Here is an 18259-nt window from a genome sequence, read left to right on the forward strand (position 1 = left end):
AAGAAACAAAAGAGATCATGGCAATAACCTCATCAGAGGCTGCTCACACTTGTCAAAAGACCCATTTACACCCCAGATGCTCCAAGTGCTGGCCTGCAGCCATCCATGGAATGCAGTGTTTGTGCTAGGATTGGATCAGGAGTGGATTAATCCATTTCACCCTTGGAGATACTGAGACAGAGATGTTTCTGTCTTCCTGGCTTTCCTGTTTGGAGCACAACTGACTAAAACAATTGGAGCTTTCCAGGTAAAGATAAAAGATGGGCTTAAGGAATTCTCAAGAACCAGATTCCAATTCAACTAAAGCCTGATTTTCCAAGCCACAGTAGTTGTCTGCTTATTAGAAATAAAGATGACCTTTTTATTAGACACTGATAAGAACTTTAACATAGGAACCCTGAAGGGATTTATGGGGGAAATTGTCACTTGTTTTAGTGATAGATTAAACAAACCTTATTTTAATTGCCATTCTCTTCTTAGCATATGTGTTAAATTCCCAGTTCATTACTTGAGATTTTCATCAGTCTTGAGAAACTAAATTTTAACTTTGCTTTTAATAAACATTTCATTATATATTTTATTTGATTCATACAATCAAATACCCAAATAACTATGTTTTGTTAAAGAAGAAAATTAATAACAGGCCTCTTACTTTGATTTTAGGGTTTCTGTCATCCACAAAAACAAATATTAACCATAAAAAGCTTGACCCAAACTACAAAAGCCTGCCAGAAACTGCTCTACAGCAATGTAAATTTGTCTTTTCCTGCTAGAAAAGGATAGTCAGCAAAACCATTATCACTTGATTTAATGAAAAAGACTCCAGGCTCTCCTAATTTAAATCTCAAAAAAATCTCATGACTGCAGGTGGGTAGAGGGCCAAATTATTAACAGCCAGACCAAAAGTAACCTGGTATCAGTTGATCTCAGTAAAGGGGGAAGGACAGGGTTCAACCATGTTAAGATTAGTTAGTGGTTGATATTCTATTCTTTTCCCTCCTCTTCTCTGTATAAGCTTCATTGCAACTAGCAAACTTTGAGCCATTTTGCATTTCTGTAGAATCAGAATGGTCTCCTTATATGCATATGGAATAACTGCTCAAAATAAACTTTATATTTCAATTTTTTGAGTTTTCATTTTTTTTTTTTAAACAATCTGTAGATGTCATCAAAAGGCAAAAGGCATAAATGGGACATACCTTAGGTCCTAGCAAAGTGAGGCCCCTACATGGATCGGACAAAACAGAGGTACTAGACTCTATAAAAATCAATTGGTAATTTGAATCATTGCCTATCCACATCCATTCCCACCTCCATCCTGCTGAATTCACCCAAACTACCTCATATACTGGTGAGAAGAATTTGGATACTGTGTATGTGGTCACTCTGACTCTGCAGTGTTCAAACAATAAGTGAACTAAGAATTTTGGGCTTCATCCTCATTTAACTCTGAAACATCAATACAACTATATAGAGAAAGATAAACACTATTTTCGAAATTTCGATATATCTATCACGTTCTAAAGGGGCAGTCTCCCAAAGGAATATTACCTATATTGCTACATTATTTGCAGTTTTGTAACTTTGTCCCACCAATAATGGTGTTATTTCTACTTAAGAAATACAAAACACAACTTTCTCAAATCTTTCTCAACTATTAGTTTATGTCAGAATTTGAGAAAGTAACATTTGAGTGCTAGTAGCCACTATCCTGGTTTTGGCAAGGTGACTAATCAAATTTTACATTCCTCAAGCCAATTCAAACTTCTGGAGTTTGTGCAAACACTGGATCATATTTGACAACATCACTATACCTTCATTCTTTATCATGGTATTTAGGACTTCACCAATTAACCTGTTGAGCCCTAAAATCCCTAACAGCAAGGGGCTTCTAGTTAAGTGACTAAGTCAACAAGTTAGAAGAACTCTCTAGTAGCTAAGGAGCCCTGGTGGTGCAGTGGTTAAGAGCTTGGCTGCTAACCAAAAAGTCAGCAGTTCAAATCCATCAGCTGCTTGTTGGAAACTCTATGGGGCAGTTCTACTCTGTCCTATAGGGTCACTGTGAGTTGGAATCAACTTGATGGCAATGGATTTTTTCTAGTGGCTAATCTGTGTCCCTCCCTTCCTGCTTCTGCCTACATCATCTATAGGCAATAATGTAGACCTTAGGACCATGGGATCTTGGGTGCTGGTGCCTCTAGGTTCCAATCTTAGGTCTGTATGTTAATAGCAGCATGATGCTGTGGGAGGTACTTGTACCAGTCAGAGTCCTGGAGGGAGAGAGATGGTACTTCAGATTGGATAATTTGAGGAGAGAGAGTGTACTATTTACAAAGGTCAGCATTTAGAATGCACCTGCCTTGGAAACCCTATGGGGCAGTTCTACTCTGTCCTATAGGGTTGCTATGAGTCAGAATCAACTCCACAGCAACAAGTTTGGGTTTTTTTGTTTGTTTGTTTTTTAGAGATACTACTGTACCCCAGGGCTAGTAACAATGGGAAGCCATTCCTATCCTTCTGACTGAAGGGACAAGAAATGAGCAGTTACCTGAATGCAGAGAGAAAGTGAGTTGTAAGGCGGGGATGACCTGGCAGGTGCCATGACCCCAGGAAAGGAGACAGAGATGAGGTGACCAAGTAGAAAAGGGGGCAGAAGTGCGGTGCCCTTTCCCTCCCCTCCTCCACCCTTCCAACTCCTGCCAGTACTTTACATTGTTGGAACCAATAGAGGCCAGAGAACAAGGGGGCTGCTGACCTGTGAGTGTGCAGAGTAGTGCAGAGAAAGGTGGCGGGTAGACCAGGAGGGAAAAGGGAACATATAAGCACCATTGTTATTTCCACAGGATTATTACTGGGGTTAAAGGAGATAAGGTATGCAAAGTGTCTTGCAGGGAGGCAGGCTCCTAGTAGGTACTCAACATGGTACATTCCCTCTGGTTCCTCCACCACAACTGACAACTCCAAGAATGATTAAAAAAAAAACAAAAACAACAAACCATTTCCGTCGAGTCGATTCCGACTCATAGTGACCCTACAGGACAGAGTAGAACTGCCCCATAGGGTTTCCAAGGAGCAGCTGGTAGAGTCGAACTGCTAACATTTTGTTTAGCAGCTGAGCTTTTAACCACTGCACCACCATGACACCATCACTAAAAACTCTAGATTTCTTTTACACTAAAAAGCCTACATTTTTTTTTATAACTGAGTTATATTGCCAAATATAATGTAATAGGACATGCCATAAAAAAATTTCTTCTTTATAAAGGGTTTTTTTTTTTTTTTGACCACACATTAGATACATGGTGTGGAATTAATAGCTTTGTGTCACAAATGAGTTATCCAAATGGGTCGTATCGGCAATGCACAAAAAGAAATTAATTATTCATAGCTTGCTAAACTGTCACAACAACAAAGTCTACCAGTGTGAAGTAGTGACCGAGCTTAAAACACAGCTACATACCTATGGATCAATCAACTATTCAGGCCTCCTAACCCAGTAGCATTCAGGAGTTATGGAGCAGTTTACAGGCTACATAAATCAGTGACCGGGTTATCAATCATGAAAATATTTAAGTCTACTGTATGTTTTACAAAACAAAAGCTATAATATATTAAACTATGATTACAAATTTTTAAAAGCACTTTATAAATCAAACCTCAGTTATCTATCAAGACCCAATGTAAGCCAACAAATACTCCAGTGTCACTGAACCAAAAAAAGGAAGGTCTCTTCAAGACTTTCTGATTTAATCTGAGTGACTCCTAGAAACTACAGAAGCAGCAAAGTTTCGGAGGGGACATACATACTGTCAAGCAGTGGGAAAGAAAGGGGCTACAATCCAAATACTTTGGAGGCTGTATTTTTTTAAATCTTAACTTTAAAATTGTAATGACATAATATATTCTAGAGGAATATTATATTGAATTATTTTATTTGGCTAGGTGGAATACGACATTAAAATGTGTTATAACCAGCGGGAGAAAATCGGATTTTGGAGAAAATATCCGTTTTATAAAAGGCTAGTAATTTAGGGCTTATTTCTCTAATTAAGATAAACTTCCATTAGGCCTGGTAAAATGAAATGCTCCATTCACAGGAAAATATTCTGTAAATGCCACAACTGATATAAACTAAAACTTGTAGTTGATAGTTAAAGCCAATTATCCAAGAGCCAAACATATTTCAGTCCTGAGGTTAAGATATGTAAGCCAATTTTTTTTTTCTTTTAATTTAGCAAACCCTTAGTATCTCACTCTGGTCATTTAAAATGAGAATAAAAATCACCACTTGAAAGTAAATGTGGCCAGAAACAATAAAACTGTTGCCATGTGACTCACTGAGAGGGGGGCTGTGTTTTAAGCTCAGTCACTAGTTCACTTTCTTGTGCAATGCCCGTTCCTGCCACGGTGAGCAGAGCTTGGGAGGAATACATGGAGGAATACATGAAAATAAAGGGTCAACCACACTGATCTTTCACTGCGAGGAACAACTGTTATTTATATATATATTTTATAATCTTATTTATTTTCAAATACTGTGCTTCTCTTCAGAAAATTTCCACAAAAATTGAGAATATACATTTGGATACACAAAAATATTCGTTCTAGCATTAGTCCTAGACTGCCATTTGACCTAGAACAAAATGCCTTTAAATCTTGGAGTTTCAGATTTCTCAACTGTAGAACGCATGGTGTGGACTAGGAGATGCTAAAGACCCATTCAGCTTCAAAATGACATGAACTTTATCAAGTAACTTTGTTTTTGAATTTCTCAACAAAAGAGTCAATTACTTGGTCAGCTTGTAATAGAGTGTTCCCCACTGAAAATAGAAGTCCGTAGATCGAAGAGGAGATTTGCCAGTCTTCGTCTCCTGGAATGTCGTCTTTGTGTGAGAACCTGAGGCATGTCACTGCAGCTGCCCAAGGAAGTCATTAACTTTGCCAAGGGAGATGAGGCAGCATAAGAAAAATCATGTTTTTAATAGTTTTTTGGAATGCAGTTGTTTCATTCACTGGTCAGCGTCTATAGTTATGAGAGGTGTTGTTAATAGTTACTCTGGGCTTTCTACAGGGACATTGCTGTCTGATGGGCGAAGCTGGCATCGTCAGTCTACCTGCTGTGATGTGTTGGAGCCTCTGCTTCATGGAGAACTATAGGAGAAGCAAGAAGGATCATCTCTCCTGAGTAACGTTGCCATGCTTGGCACGTGTTTTCTGTTATACACAGCGTAAATGCACCCACTCCCACCAGGATGAGCTACGTGTACCTGTGGTGTTTGACAGATTGGCTTCCTCTGTCAGAAGAAGGGACATCCGGGAAGGACTGGGGGCCAGCAAAACTTGACTCCATCATTTTCTCCAATGCCGTCACAGGATGCCTTTCCACCTTGGAATACTGGGAGGAATCACATGGACAGAGGTGAGCTGAGGATAAGTTATGAGAGGGGACTAGCACACTTTACCTAGGTATAGAAGAGTTACCAGAAGATCAGTTTCTACTGAGACACCCAATCAGAAGAATGATAGATACAACAGGTTGCATCTTGTTTTTCACACATTCAATGTGCCACTATCCCAACCTGTGATTAGATAAGGTGCATTCAGGAGGGTCTTCACTTCAGAACTCTGAGTCTATTTTCTCATTTTCATCTCCACCTGTGGCATACAGCTAAAATCCTCTATGGGTATGTTTTCTTCTATTCACATTTAGTAAAAAAAAAAAAGCAAAAAAAGCCTTTGCTGGGCTACTAATAATAGGGGTTTAATAGATACTGTTGAATGAACCGCATGACTTTGTCAGAACTAGAGAGGATACTGATTCAGAATCCTGCCCATCCTCTCCACAGTCTAAGTCTAAGAAGAGAACCACATGCAAATGTCTCATTCTTTATAGTTCTTAACTCTTAGTTTCACCTTTGACTGCAATATGTCATGAGACCCTGAAGCCTGAAGAGATGACACTTTAAGAAAAATTTTGCTCAGTGGAAACATCACTTGGCATCTCCACCAGCCAGTAAATTGCCAAAGTCAACACTTCCTGGCTAACTGGCAAGTGATCAAGCAGTAAGAGATTAGCTGGCTTCTCTTCTAGAAACTCTAGATGGAAACTATCACCAGAAATGATACTTTCAGAATGTTAACCAAACTTCAGAGATTTTGGAATCCAGATATGCAGTATCCAATGAATCATCAAGCTGCAAGTGCTGTTCTGAGCAAGTGTAAATCTTACAAGTTTTTTTTTTCGCACTTCAGAAGTAAAGGAGGTAAAGGAGCTAGTATGATTAGAGTCACAAACAAAAAAAATTAAGTTAATCAATCTTTCTGAATCTCAAGTCTATATAATAGGATAATAATAACTCCCTTAAAACCTGCTGCCATTGAGTCAATTCCAACCCACAGAGACCCATAGGGTTTCCAAACTGTAAATCTCTGTGGAAGCAGATGCCACATCTTTCTCCCACAGAGCTGCTGATTGTTTCAAACTGACTTTTAAAAAATATTAATGAGGTAATACTTAATGTAATGGAGCCCTGATAGCACAGTGGTTAAGCACTCAGCTGCTAACCAAAAGGCTGGCAGTTCAAATCCACCAGCCGCTCCTTGGAAACCCTATGGGGCAGTTCTACTCTGTCCTGTAGGGTCGCTATGAGTCGGAATCTACTCGATGGCAATGAGTTTAAAATACTTAATGTACGTGGACAAGGTGAAAGTAAGAGTAGCTCTGGTAATGAAGATGGCTCTGTAAGACGTTGTCTAGTCTTTACTATAAGAAAACAATGTGTACCTGGAATGGTGAATATATCCAAATCTAAGTGCTATCTCTAACTGGTATGGCTGCTTGGAATCTCATGTTTACATACATTCTAAGGATGATTTAGGGAATAAAATCTAAAAATAGTATTATAACCAGAAGAAAAATAAATCCAAGAGGAAAGTGTGGATTACATTTTATTGGAAAATCTTTATGTAAATTTTAAAACTAACACTTTGAGCCTGAGGTTCAAATAATTTCAACATGGCTGAAAGTTCAGATGAGAAGAAAGAAGAAGATAGAAGCATGATATATATAAATCCTCACTGTAGGTATTGAGGAGCCCTGGTGGTGCAGGGGTTAAGAGCTCAGCTCCTAACCAAAAGGTCAGAAGCTGGAATCTACCAGCCACTCCTTGGAAACCCTCCAGGGCAGTTCTACTCCATTCTGTAGGGCTGCTGTCAGTTGGGATTGATTCCATGGCAACGGGTTTGTTTCATTTTTTTTTTTTTGGTAGGTATTAAAAATGGGGTTAATGTAAGAATATGAATGTTTATTAAGTTTAGACATTGAAAGGAAAAATATTTAAGTATATATCACAATTATATATCACTAGAATATAAAATTTATGAATATAAAAATCATTAGAGGAAAAAAATAAATAAAAACATCATTATTAATACCAAAATAGCCAAGAATGGGGGTAGGGTTGTGTCAAGAGAGCATGGAAAATGGAAAATAAATATAAAATGGCAGGGATAAATTCACAGCCATCAGTGATAAACAATAACTGTAGAAGGGTTAAATGTAAATATAAAAGACCAAGATTCACACATTGAGTCTTTTAAAAATCCAGTTATATGCTATCCAAAGGGGAAAAAAAATGCTCACTTAAAACAACAGAGAAAAAGATTAAATAGAATGGACAAACATGTAACCACTGTGCCACCAGGGCTCATATATTAGATCTTTGTTACTTTGGGTTGTTGACAACAACCACCTTTTTCAAATTATCTCCATACCTTCTTTTTGCTCTGGGTAAATTTATTACATTTTACATGAAGTCTGACCAGCTTCTACAAGTCCAAAACTAAAAATCCAAACCCGGTGCCAATGAATAGATTCCAACTCATGGCGTCCTTATGTGTTACAGAGTAGAATTGCCCCATAGGTTTTCATGCCTGTAATATTTAAGGGAGGCAGATCGCCAGGCATTTCTTCTGCGGCACTGCTGGGTGGACTTGAGTTACCAACCTTTAGGTTGGTAGCCCAGTGCAAGCCTTTGTACTACCCAATGACCTTGCTGAGTCCATTCTGTAGAATTCAGATTCTTATTCGAGATGTGGTCATTACTGCCACTATGTGGTTGGTTTTTTAAGTAGTTACAAAGAAGACATTTAGTTTGAAATCTTGAACTTAAAGGTATATAACCTTGACATTTTCCTTAGTCCTATAGGCCATATCCACCAACATCCTTTCCCCCGAGATAATCCTGCTAATAGTTTATTCTAGGGTTTTGTTTTGTTTTCTAATCTGCATTCAGAGTGGTTGTATGGGAAACAAACATCCACACACACGTGTGTGTATATACATACAAAAATATATATGTATATATGTACCCCATGCATGCTTCTTTATTGATTAATTAAAATTGCTCATCACAAATCTTCCATGAGAAAAGTAAAGTGATGGACATGTTCACTGAAATGGAACCAACATCCTGAGTTTCTATGTGACTTCCGGGTTCTGTAAAAGACATCTTAGATTTTTTTTCACCCTCTTAATAGTTTTAGAAGGCAAACTCAGATGCCTGGAGAGTCTAGCTACAGACACAAGAGTGATGATGTGGAGTCACCTGTGGTAAGCTGAAGTAGGAAGACTTCTGCTCAGCTTCTGCAGGGGGCTATCAGGGAACAATGCTGGCCAACTGTGTGTTGAGTATCCAGACATTCTAGACAAATTATTGAATCTTTAAAAGTCAGCAGCCCATCCATCAATTTGTTTATTTGTTTATTTAAATCAAAGCATATCAAAAGCCTAATACAGCTTTTTGGCTACTAGTTCACAGACTCTGCAGTGAATGAGGTTTTTGATCCTGGGAGATGAAAAAACTTGTAAAAGTCATGAATAAAAATCTTGAATCAACTCTTAGTTATTTTGCTTCTTCACAGTGTTCACAAACAGATGTTGCGTTCTAAATCTTCTCCTTCAAGTGTTCACATTATTTTTACATTACACAGTTATAGATTATACAGTTGCTACCAAATGTACTATTTTGGCTCATTATCACAAATTTGCTTTCAAAATTTACTATGTTGGACTTTTTTCCTTTCACTGACAAACTTTGAGAACGCTTTTTATTTCAGTGACTGTATTTAACCTGAGATTTAAACTTAAATTGCTGATATTTGTACCAATGGTGGGTTGAGGCCCATAAGAGCACTAACAAACCTAGTAATCTAATAATGCTTCAAACTGAGATTCCATAAATATTGGTTAAAAATTAATTTACAGGAGGCTTCTGCTTTCACCTCTGACAAGTGAAGAGCTTAGAAGTCTCTTAGAAGTTTGGAAAACAGCTGAACAAACTGAAAATCAATGACTACTCTTGTATCTGGAGCCCTGGTGGCATAGTGGTTAAGAGCTCGGCTACTAACCAAAAAGGTCAGAGGTTCAAATCTACCAGTCCCTCCTTGAAAACCCTATGGGGCAGTTCTACTACATCCTATAGGGTCTCTATGAGTCAGAATCAACTCAACAGCACCTAATAACAACTCTGGTATTCATTAAATATTAAGAGTGCAGTGCAAACCACCTCCTTAAAATCTGGAGATATAGGCAGGTACAGGGAATCATAGCTGAGATCAGCTTACCTGCAATAGAAGCCGTGAACTTGTAGGGGTACTTAAACAGTAATTTTGATAAATTGTTGGAAACTGTGAGGACGAGAGTGAGAGTCCAAATATTCTGTGGTTGAAGTCTTAGGGAGTGGTACCCACACTTTCTTGAGTTTTACCTCCAGGAAACACACAAGATTCTCACCAAGAACAGCCAAACAAACAAAAATCTCCTGTCTGACAGGGAAAGAGGAAACGTAACCAACCATTTTGAAATGTGTCCAGAGTATTCTCCCTAACAATTGTGTACTCTTCAGTGAAAACCACTATCCCAGAGACTTATCTCACCTGGGAGAAGGGACTCTCCTCAACTCCCGTATTCTCTAGCTTTTCTGTCTTACCTACTAGGGGTGGAAGGTGAAGAAACACTTGTGAAGTTCATATCCCGGTAATACAGACCCACTAAAAGAGTGACATTTAATCACAAGATTATGAAATAGTTTCCTTCCCCCACTTCGTAACACTGCATAAACAGGGCTCTAGCATAATAATAGTGGATTACAGCTGAAAGGGTTGTAAGACACAAATTCTATTTAAGAAAGAGTTCTTAAGGAAACCCAAAGACAACAGTGGAGAATAAGAAATAAGGATACTGGGGGATTTTAAAGACGCTGGAACCTACAGCTGCAGCAAAAATGAAACAAAGTCCAACTCCTAGCCAAAGTAGCATAAAATGTTACAACAACGGTTTATTTATCTCAGTCCCTATTACCCAATATATTATGTCTGCTTTTCACAAAACAAGACATCAACTACAACAACAAAAAATCATAAGGCATACTAAAAGTAAAGACTAAAAAGTAAAGTAAAAGTGAAGTCTGAAAAGACAAAGTAAACATCACAACCAGACTCAAATATAACAGAGATGTTGGAATGATAAGACAGGGAATTTAAAATGAGTATGATAAATAACTAAGGAAAAAGTAAACAACATGTTGAAACAGATGGCTAGTATAAACAGAGAAATAGAAAGACCAAGAAGGAATAAAAAAGAAATGCCAGGAAAAAAAAAAGCAACAGAAATGAAGAATGCTTTTGATGGGTTCTTCGACAGACTAGACACGACTGAGGAAAGAATTAATGAGCTTGAGGATCTGTTAGTGTAAACTTCCCCAAAAGAAATGCAAGGCAAAAGCAAACAACAACAAAAATAAACAAATAGAAAAAACAACCGAACATTGAAGAACTGTGGAACAATTCAAAAAGTATAGCATAACACATAACTGGAATACTAGAAGAAGAAAGAGACAATGGAGCAGAAGAAATGTTTGAAATAATAATGGCTGAGAGTTTTCCAAACTTAATGACAGACATCAAACCAAAGATCTAGGAAGCTCACAGAATATCAACCATGATTTTAAAATCTAATTATAGGCATATCATATTTAAACTGCAAAAAAAAAAAAAACAAGAAGAAAATCTTAAAAAAAAGATGGGCATGGCACCTCACCTATAGAAGAAAAGATTAAGAATTAAAGTGGACTTTTTATCAGAAATCATGCAAATAAGAAGAAAGAGAAGTGAAATTAGATGTTGAAAGAAAAAGCACACCAACCTAGAATTCTATATCCAGCAAAATAAGTGAAGGGAAGGGAAAGATTGAGTTGTTCAGACAAACACAAAGTGAGAAAATTTATTGCCAGCAGACCTGTCTTTCAAGAAATATTAGAAGTTCTTCAGGGAAAAGAAACATTATATATCAGAAACTCAGATGCACAGAAAGGAGAAGTGTCGTAGAAGTAATAAATTAAGGTAAAATTAAATCTTTTACTTTCCTTATTCCTAATTGATCCAATAGGAAAATATTTGTTCAAAGTAATAATAGTAACAATTTATTGTCATATGTATACTGATAAGCAAAATGAGTGACAACAATTTTATAAGGTGTGGGAGAGAGGAATTGGCAATAATCTGTTATGAAGTACCTGCATTAATCATGACGTGGTAAAGTGTTATTTGAAAGTGACTTGGAAAGTTGTAAATGTATATTGCAAACTCTAAGGCAACTGCTAAAAAATTATGAAAAGAAGTATTATTGATATGGTAAGAGGGGAGAAAATGGAATGATGTATAACGATCAACTAAAACAGGAGAAGGAAAGAATGGACGGGAGGAAAACAAAATAAACAAGGAACAAATGCAAAGAATGAAAAACAGTTACGGATACGGCAGATATCAACTCAACTGTATTGATATGCACCTTAAATGTGAATGGTCCAAATACATCAATTAGAAGACAGATTTTAGAGTGCAGAGTGGATTATAAATAAACAAACAAACAAATAAATAAAAACAACTATATGTTGTCTAAGGAGCCTTGGTAGCGCAATGGTTAAGCGTCCAGCTGCTAACCAAAAGATCGGTGGTTTGAACCCACTCAGTTGCTCCATGGCAGAAAGGACCTGGCTATCTGCTCCCGTAAAGATTACAGCCTAGGAAAGCCTATGGGGCAGTTCTACTTGTCATGTAAGGTTGCTATGAGTCAAAATTGACTCAAAGGCACACAAAACAACATATTTTGTGTACCAAAAAAATAAAATAAAAACTATAAGTATAGAGACAAAGATAGGTTAAAAGAAAAGGGGTTCATAAAAATATAGCATGCTTGGAATAATTAAAAGAAACTTGAATTAGCTATATTAATTTCAGACAAAACAATCTTCAGAAGAAGGAAAATTATCAGGATAAAGAGGAGTATTACATAATGATAAAGAAGTCAATTATCTAAGAAGACATACCAATCATTAACATTTATGAGGCAAAAACTGATAGAACTACAATGACAAATAGACAAATTCACTATTATAGTTGGAGATTTCAACACTGCTGTATCAGTAATTAACAGATCCAGCAGGCAAAAAGATTAATAAGAAAACAGTTGATCTGAACAGCATCATCAAACAATTTGATGTAATTTTCACGCCTAGAATATATCATACAACAACAGCTCAATATACATTCTTCTCAGGCTTACATAGTACCAGACTGTATCAAAAAACAAACAAAGAGCACCTTAAAATTTTTTTAAAATATCAGAATCATACAGAGTATGTGTTCAGACCACATTAGAATTAAACTAGAAATCAACAACACAAATAGTCGGACATTTCCAAAATACTTGGATGCTACTCAACATACTTCTAAATACCACATGGGTCAAGAAAAGTCTTAAGATAATTTAAAATCTATTTTGAACTAACTGAAAATGAAAATACAGTTTATCAACATTTGTAGGATACAGCAAAAGCAATGTTTAGAGGGGAATTATAGTACTGAATGCATATATTAGAAAAGATCTAAAATTAATAATCTAAGCTTCCACTTTAGGATATTAGAAAAGGAGTAACAAATTAAATCCAAAATAAATGTAATACAAATAACAAAAATTAGAGCACAAATCAGTGAAATAATGAAATTAAAAAGACCAAATCAATGGAGAAAACTAACAAAATCTAAGTTGGCTCTTTGTAATGATCAATGAAATTGATAAACTCCTAGGTAGGCTAACCAAGAAAAAAATAAAGATGACACATCCATTATTAGAAATGAAAGAAGATCCATCACTACTGATCCTATGGGCAGTAAAAGGATAATAAAAAATATTATGAACAACTCTATGCACTCAGATTTAATATTTTTGGTAAATGGACCAGTTCCCTGAAAGTCACAAATATTCAAAATTCACACAAGGAGAAATATATGATATGATTTGTCCTATATTTTTAAAAATAATTGAACCAATAATTAAAAACCTTCTAAAACAGAAAGTACCAGCCCCAGATGGTTTCCTGATGAATTCTACCAAACATTTAAGGAGGCAATGACACCAACTGTATATACTCTCTTTGAGAAAATAGAACTAGAAGAAGCACTTCCTAACTCATACTAGGAGGCATCATTATCTTAATACCAAAACCATACAAAGACATTACAAGAAAGGAAAACTCTGACCAGTATCTCTCATAAACATAGGGGCAAAAATCCTCAACAAAATATTAGAAATGACATCCAACAATGTATAGAAAGTATTATACACCACGACCAAGTAAAGTTTATTCCAGGTATGCAAAGCTGGTGCAACGTTAAAAAAATCAAATAATATAATCCATCACAGCAAAAGGCTAAGGAAGAAAAAGTATACGAACATATCAATTTATAGTTAGCTGCTGTCGAGTCAGTTCCAACTCATGGTGACCCCATATGTGCAGCATAGAACTGCTCCATAGGGTTTTCAACGCTGTGACCTTATACAAGCAGATCACCAGGCCTGTCTTCTCAGGAGCCTCTCGGTGGGTTCGAGCTGCCAAGCTTTCAGCTAATAGTCAAATGCTTAACCCTTTGTGCCACCCAGGGACTCAGAACGTATCAATAGCGTAGAAAGCATTTGATAAAACCCAACATCCATTCATGATAAGAAACCATGGCAACTAAAAAGAAGGCCGACTTCTTCAACTTAATAAAGAATATGTACAAAAAAACTCCTACAACTAACATCGTTAGTTAACATAGTTAACATAGCTAGTTAACGACGACAAACTAGATGTCTTCTGTCTAATATAGGGTAAAAGACAAGGATGTTCCCTCTCACCACATCTATTCAGCATTGTGCTGGAGTCCTAGCAAATTCATTAAGATAAGAAAAAGAAATAGAAGATACACAGAAGGGAAAGAGAAATTAAAAACTGTCTTTTTTCTCTGATGACATGATTGTCTAAATTGACAAATTATCTTGGATGACATGATGTAGAACATTCAAAAAAATTCAACAAAAAAAAAAGCATGCACACACACAAAAACACACACAAAAAAAATCAAAAACTCCTGTACCTAATGAATGATTATAGCAAGATTTCAGTATACAAGGTTAATATACAAAAGTCAATTGCTTTCCTACATGCCAAAAAAAAAAAAAAAAACAAACCCAAACCCATTGCCATCAAACTGATTCCGACTCATAGCAACCCTATAGGACAGAGTAGAACTGCCCCACAAGTGTTCCAAGGAATGGCTGGTGGATTTGAACAGCCATCCTTTTGGTTAGCAGCCAAATGCTTGACCACTGAGCCACCAGGGCCCATGCTATTTACCAGCAGTGAATTACTAGAATTTGAAATTAAATACTCAACATCATTTATATTAACACACAAAAAAAAATTTAGGTATTAATCTAACAAAAAATACGTAAAAGATCCGTATGAGGAAAACTGCAAAATGCTGATGAAAGAAATCAACAAAGATCTAAATAAAATGGAGAGATATTTCGTGTTCATGACTAAAAAACACTCACTATTGTTAAGACGGCAGTTCTTCCCAACATGATTCATAGATTCAACACAATCCCAATCAAAAATTCAGCAAGTTATTTTATGGATATTGACAAACTGGTTCTAAAGTTTATATGGAATGGCAAAAGATCCAGAATAGACAATACAATACTGAAGAAGAACAGCGACAGAGGACAGACACTACCAGGCTTCAAGAATTAACAAAAAGCTTTAGTGATAAAGATTCTATGGTATAAATCAAAACCAAACCTGTTGCCGTAGAGTCAATGCCGACTCATAGTGACCCTATCGGACAGGGTAGAACGGCCCCATAAGGTTTCTAAGCAGTGGCTGGGGGATCCCAGGAAGTAATGTGGGCTGGGAGAAGGGAATTGAGCTGTATAACATATGTATGACCCCATAACAGTGGAGATAGTGGGGGAATGCTGCCCTAAGCAACTTTGGATATGAGTGGAGTCTAAGATTAAAGGCAAAATGGACAGCTCATAAGCACTGTCCAGTTCATAAAGTTGTATTCCATGGGTATATGGTTTCATAATTCTAATACTGCCATATATGTATATTGGAATTTGAAAATTAAATTAATTACAGGGTGATGTATAGTGGTAGCTAAGTTTGGAGTGGGAATTTACAAATAAGTAAGAGGTGAAGTCTAGAATGATCCATGTGGTAATGGATTTGAGTTGGAAACATCAGCATGAACTCATGTTTAGCTTAATGTAGGTACAAATATAGATGCATATGGTGACATATAGAAATATTTATGTAAATGAGTATATACACATATATTTCTTTGCCTTGTCAGTCAAGAGAGCCTACAAGTATCAATACCGGCTTATTAATTGTGGAAAATCTGTTATACTAATGTAAGATACTAATAACAGGGAAACCAGGTAAGTGTATGTGGGACCTCTCTTAGTATCATCGTCTCAGTTGTCCTATAAATCTAACACTGTTCTAAAAAATGTTAGTTTCCTTTGAGTTGATTCTGACTCCTGGCAACCCCATGGGGCTCTAAAAAATAAGTTTATTAATTCTTTTGTAAAGAAAGATTTAAAAAGAACAAGGGAGACACTCAAAAAAAAAAAAAAAAATGTAGAGACTAACGGAAGAATTCAGTCTCTCTTTAGTTCCCCAAGTAGCTCAGCTGTAGACCTCCATCCTTTTACCACTCAGCAGAGCAGTTAATCAACACTAACCCTCCTTAAAAGTTAGCTTAATGGATCAGGATCATTACCCTTGGGCATTTCATGCCCTACACTGAAAACATTTATTACAGTTCCTTCCAAACTCCACATAGTTCCTTCCCTGGGAGGAGTCAGGTCTTCACAATTGTACCCATCAGACTATGTCCCTGGTGAAGTGTAAGTGCTCAAGCCCATCAGTGCCCTCCTTGGCCTCAGTAACTCTTGAGAGTTAGGTCCTCGTTTTTTCCTTGCACTCACACAGCTTTGACTTTTTCATGCACGTGTGTTACAATCCCACTTGATATAGTGTACAAAATACCACATGAGCAGTGAATAAAGAGATGTCACAGCCCATTCACTGGTCCTTTTAGCATGTACCACAAAGTGATTTCCTTTCCACACCTGTGATAGGTCTCGTCAACAACGTTCATGGGGAAGGCATGCATCCCCGTGGGGCTCCGTGCACCCCCCTCCTAGGAATGCTCCTGGTCCTAAAGGTGTCCTCTGTTCCCGGAGCTGTCACCTGCCTTGCTCCTAACACATTGTTGGTGGTGCCCTGAAATCAATATAGCAGTCAAATGAAAGAGCTGTTGCTACCGGGTGGAAACCCCAGGTTTTGCTCGGTGTGTCGTGTATCCGCCAATAAACGAGAGACCGAGGCAGGAGAGTGTAAAGAACCTTTGTTTCGTTGCACAAGGAAAGGAAGCAATTGGGGCTATTGCCTCTAAGACTGCTCCAAGAGAAACGGAGTTGGAGTTGGAGAGCAATGCTGACAGAGCTGTTAAAGGCCTAGTCTGAAACCCAATTCAATAAAGCCAAGCGGAGAGTATTTCAAATGGTTTTAAGTGTCTGTTTTTTCTGAGTTGCTCCCAGAGAATCTACATGTAAAAAAGTTCTTTATTGCAGGTCTGACTTATGAGCCCAAAGGATGGTGAAATTGAGTGGTTACGACACATTTCAAAGACTGATTTAATCTGGATCCTGAATGAATGTAATTAAAAGGAACTGGACCATTACTGCTATCATGAGAAGTTTTTGCACCCAGCGCGACACAGCAGGAAGAACTCTAGTAACATTTACTGTCACGTTTTAGCACATTTCTGCTAAACAAAATAATGTAGCTGGAGATGTTCAGACACTAGGCACAGCAAGCACCCCCCCAGCCCCACAACCAGCTACCCCCTCCAGGAGAGGAACTGAGAGTGTGCGTGCATTCCTGCTGCTTGGGAGATTCTTTGTTACTCCTACTGTCAGGTGAACTCCTAGACCAGCCCTGCGTCAGCTCTGACAGTGGTATTCACTAAGGGTGAATTAGGGTGATTTAGGAAATAATACTGGAGTTATTATTCCCTCTCCTTGAGCATAGAGAATGTGACCCCGCTGGAGCTGGGCTCACAAGGATTCACAAGGACACATCAACTGGGCCCTGAGGTATAAAGACAATAGCTAAGATAATCTTGGAAAAATGTCTTTTCAGGAAACTTTCACATAAAGCCAATCAAACAGAACACAAAAGACTTTCCACTCTTGTCTTTTTCTATTAGCATTTAGTGAATAGAAATTTGTTGGACCAGTGAAGACCCTCCTGACTGTCAGTTACTGAAAACTGTACCAGTGATTGTTAAGAAGGACAATTCAAAATGTAGGATCACAGTTTCTAGCCAATCTGAAAAGGTGAAGCTTTCAATGGTTTTGCCCATTTGTAATGTTAATATATACTGATGGCTCCGTAATGGTTCTTTGGACTCAGGCAGACATGGCTCTAGCAGCATTGTGACCCTAATACTCCCCAGCATGTTTCCTCCTTTTCAAAACGGAGGACTGAGAGCTTGATATAACTAGCGCCATGATGAGCCTGTAAGTTTTTTTTTTTCCTTTTTCTTTGCCTTCTCCTTTCAGCATACCTTTGTTGATGACTTTGTTTTGCTCTGTCCAGCCACCTGTGGCTTACGAGCCCCCCACAGGAACATCAGAGCCCAGATGTCTGACATGTATATCTTTAGCCTGGTAAGGCGGTGTCCAGTATGTATCTCTTTAGTATGATAAAGAATCTCTTGTAATTACCTTGTAATGAATAACTACACTTCTAACCTTTGTAAAAATCAAACATAAGCTCTAATGTAAAAATGCCTTTTCGGA

The 18259-nt window shown here is 37.4% G+C and overlaps 1 protein-coding gene across 2 annotated transcripts in view; it reads right to left on the minus strand.

The window, feature by feature from the left end:
- NRG3 (neuregulin 3) overlaps window positions 1-18259 on the minus strand; it is a 1408585-nt gene that overhangs the window by 6457 nt on the left and 1383869 nt on the right. For both annotated transcript variants that reach the window (XM_004386524.2, XM_012558425.2), the window contains exon 7: window positions 5268-5395. In XM_004386524.2, the coding sequence (XP_004386581.1) occupies window positions 5268-5395 (128 nt within the window). The remainder of the gene's footprint in view (window positions 1-5267; window positions 5396-18259) is intronic.

The sequence above is a fragment of the Trichechus manatus genome, unplaced genomic scaffold, assembly GCF_000243295.1.
Source record: "Trichechus manatus latirostris isolate Lorelei unplaced genomic scaffold, TriManLat1.0 scaffold00166, whole genome shotgun sequence".
NCBI classification, from domain to species: Eukaryota; Metazoa; Chordata; class Mammalia; order Sirenia; family Trichechidae; genus Trichechus; species Trichechus manatus.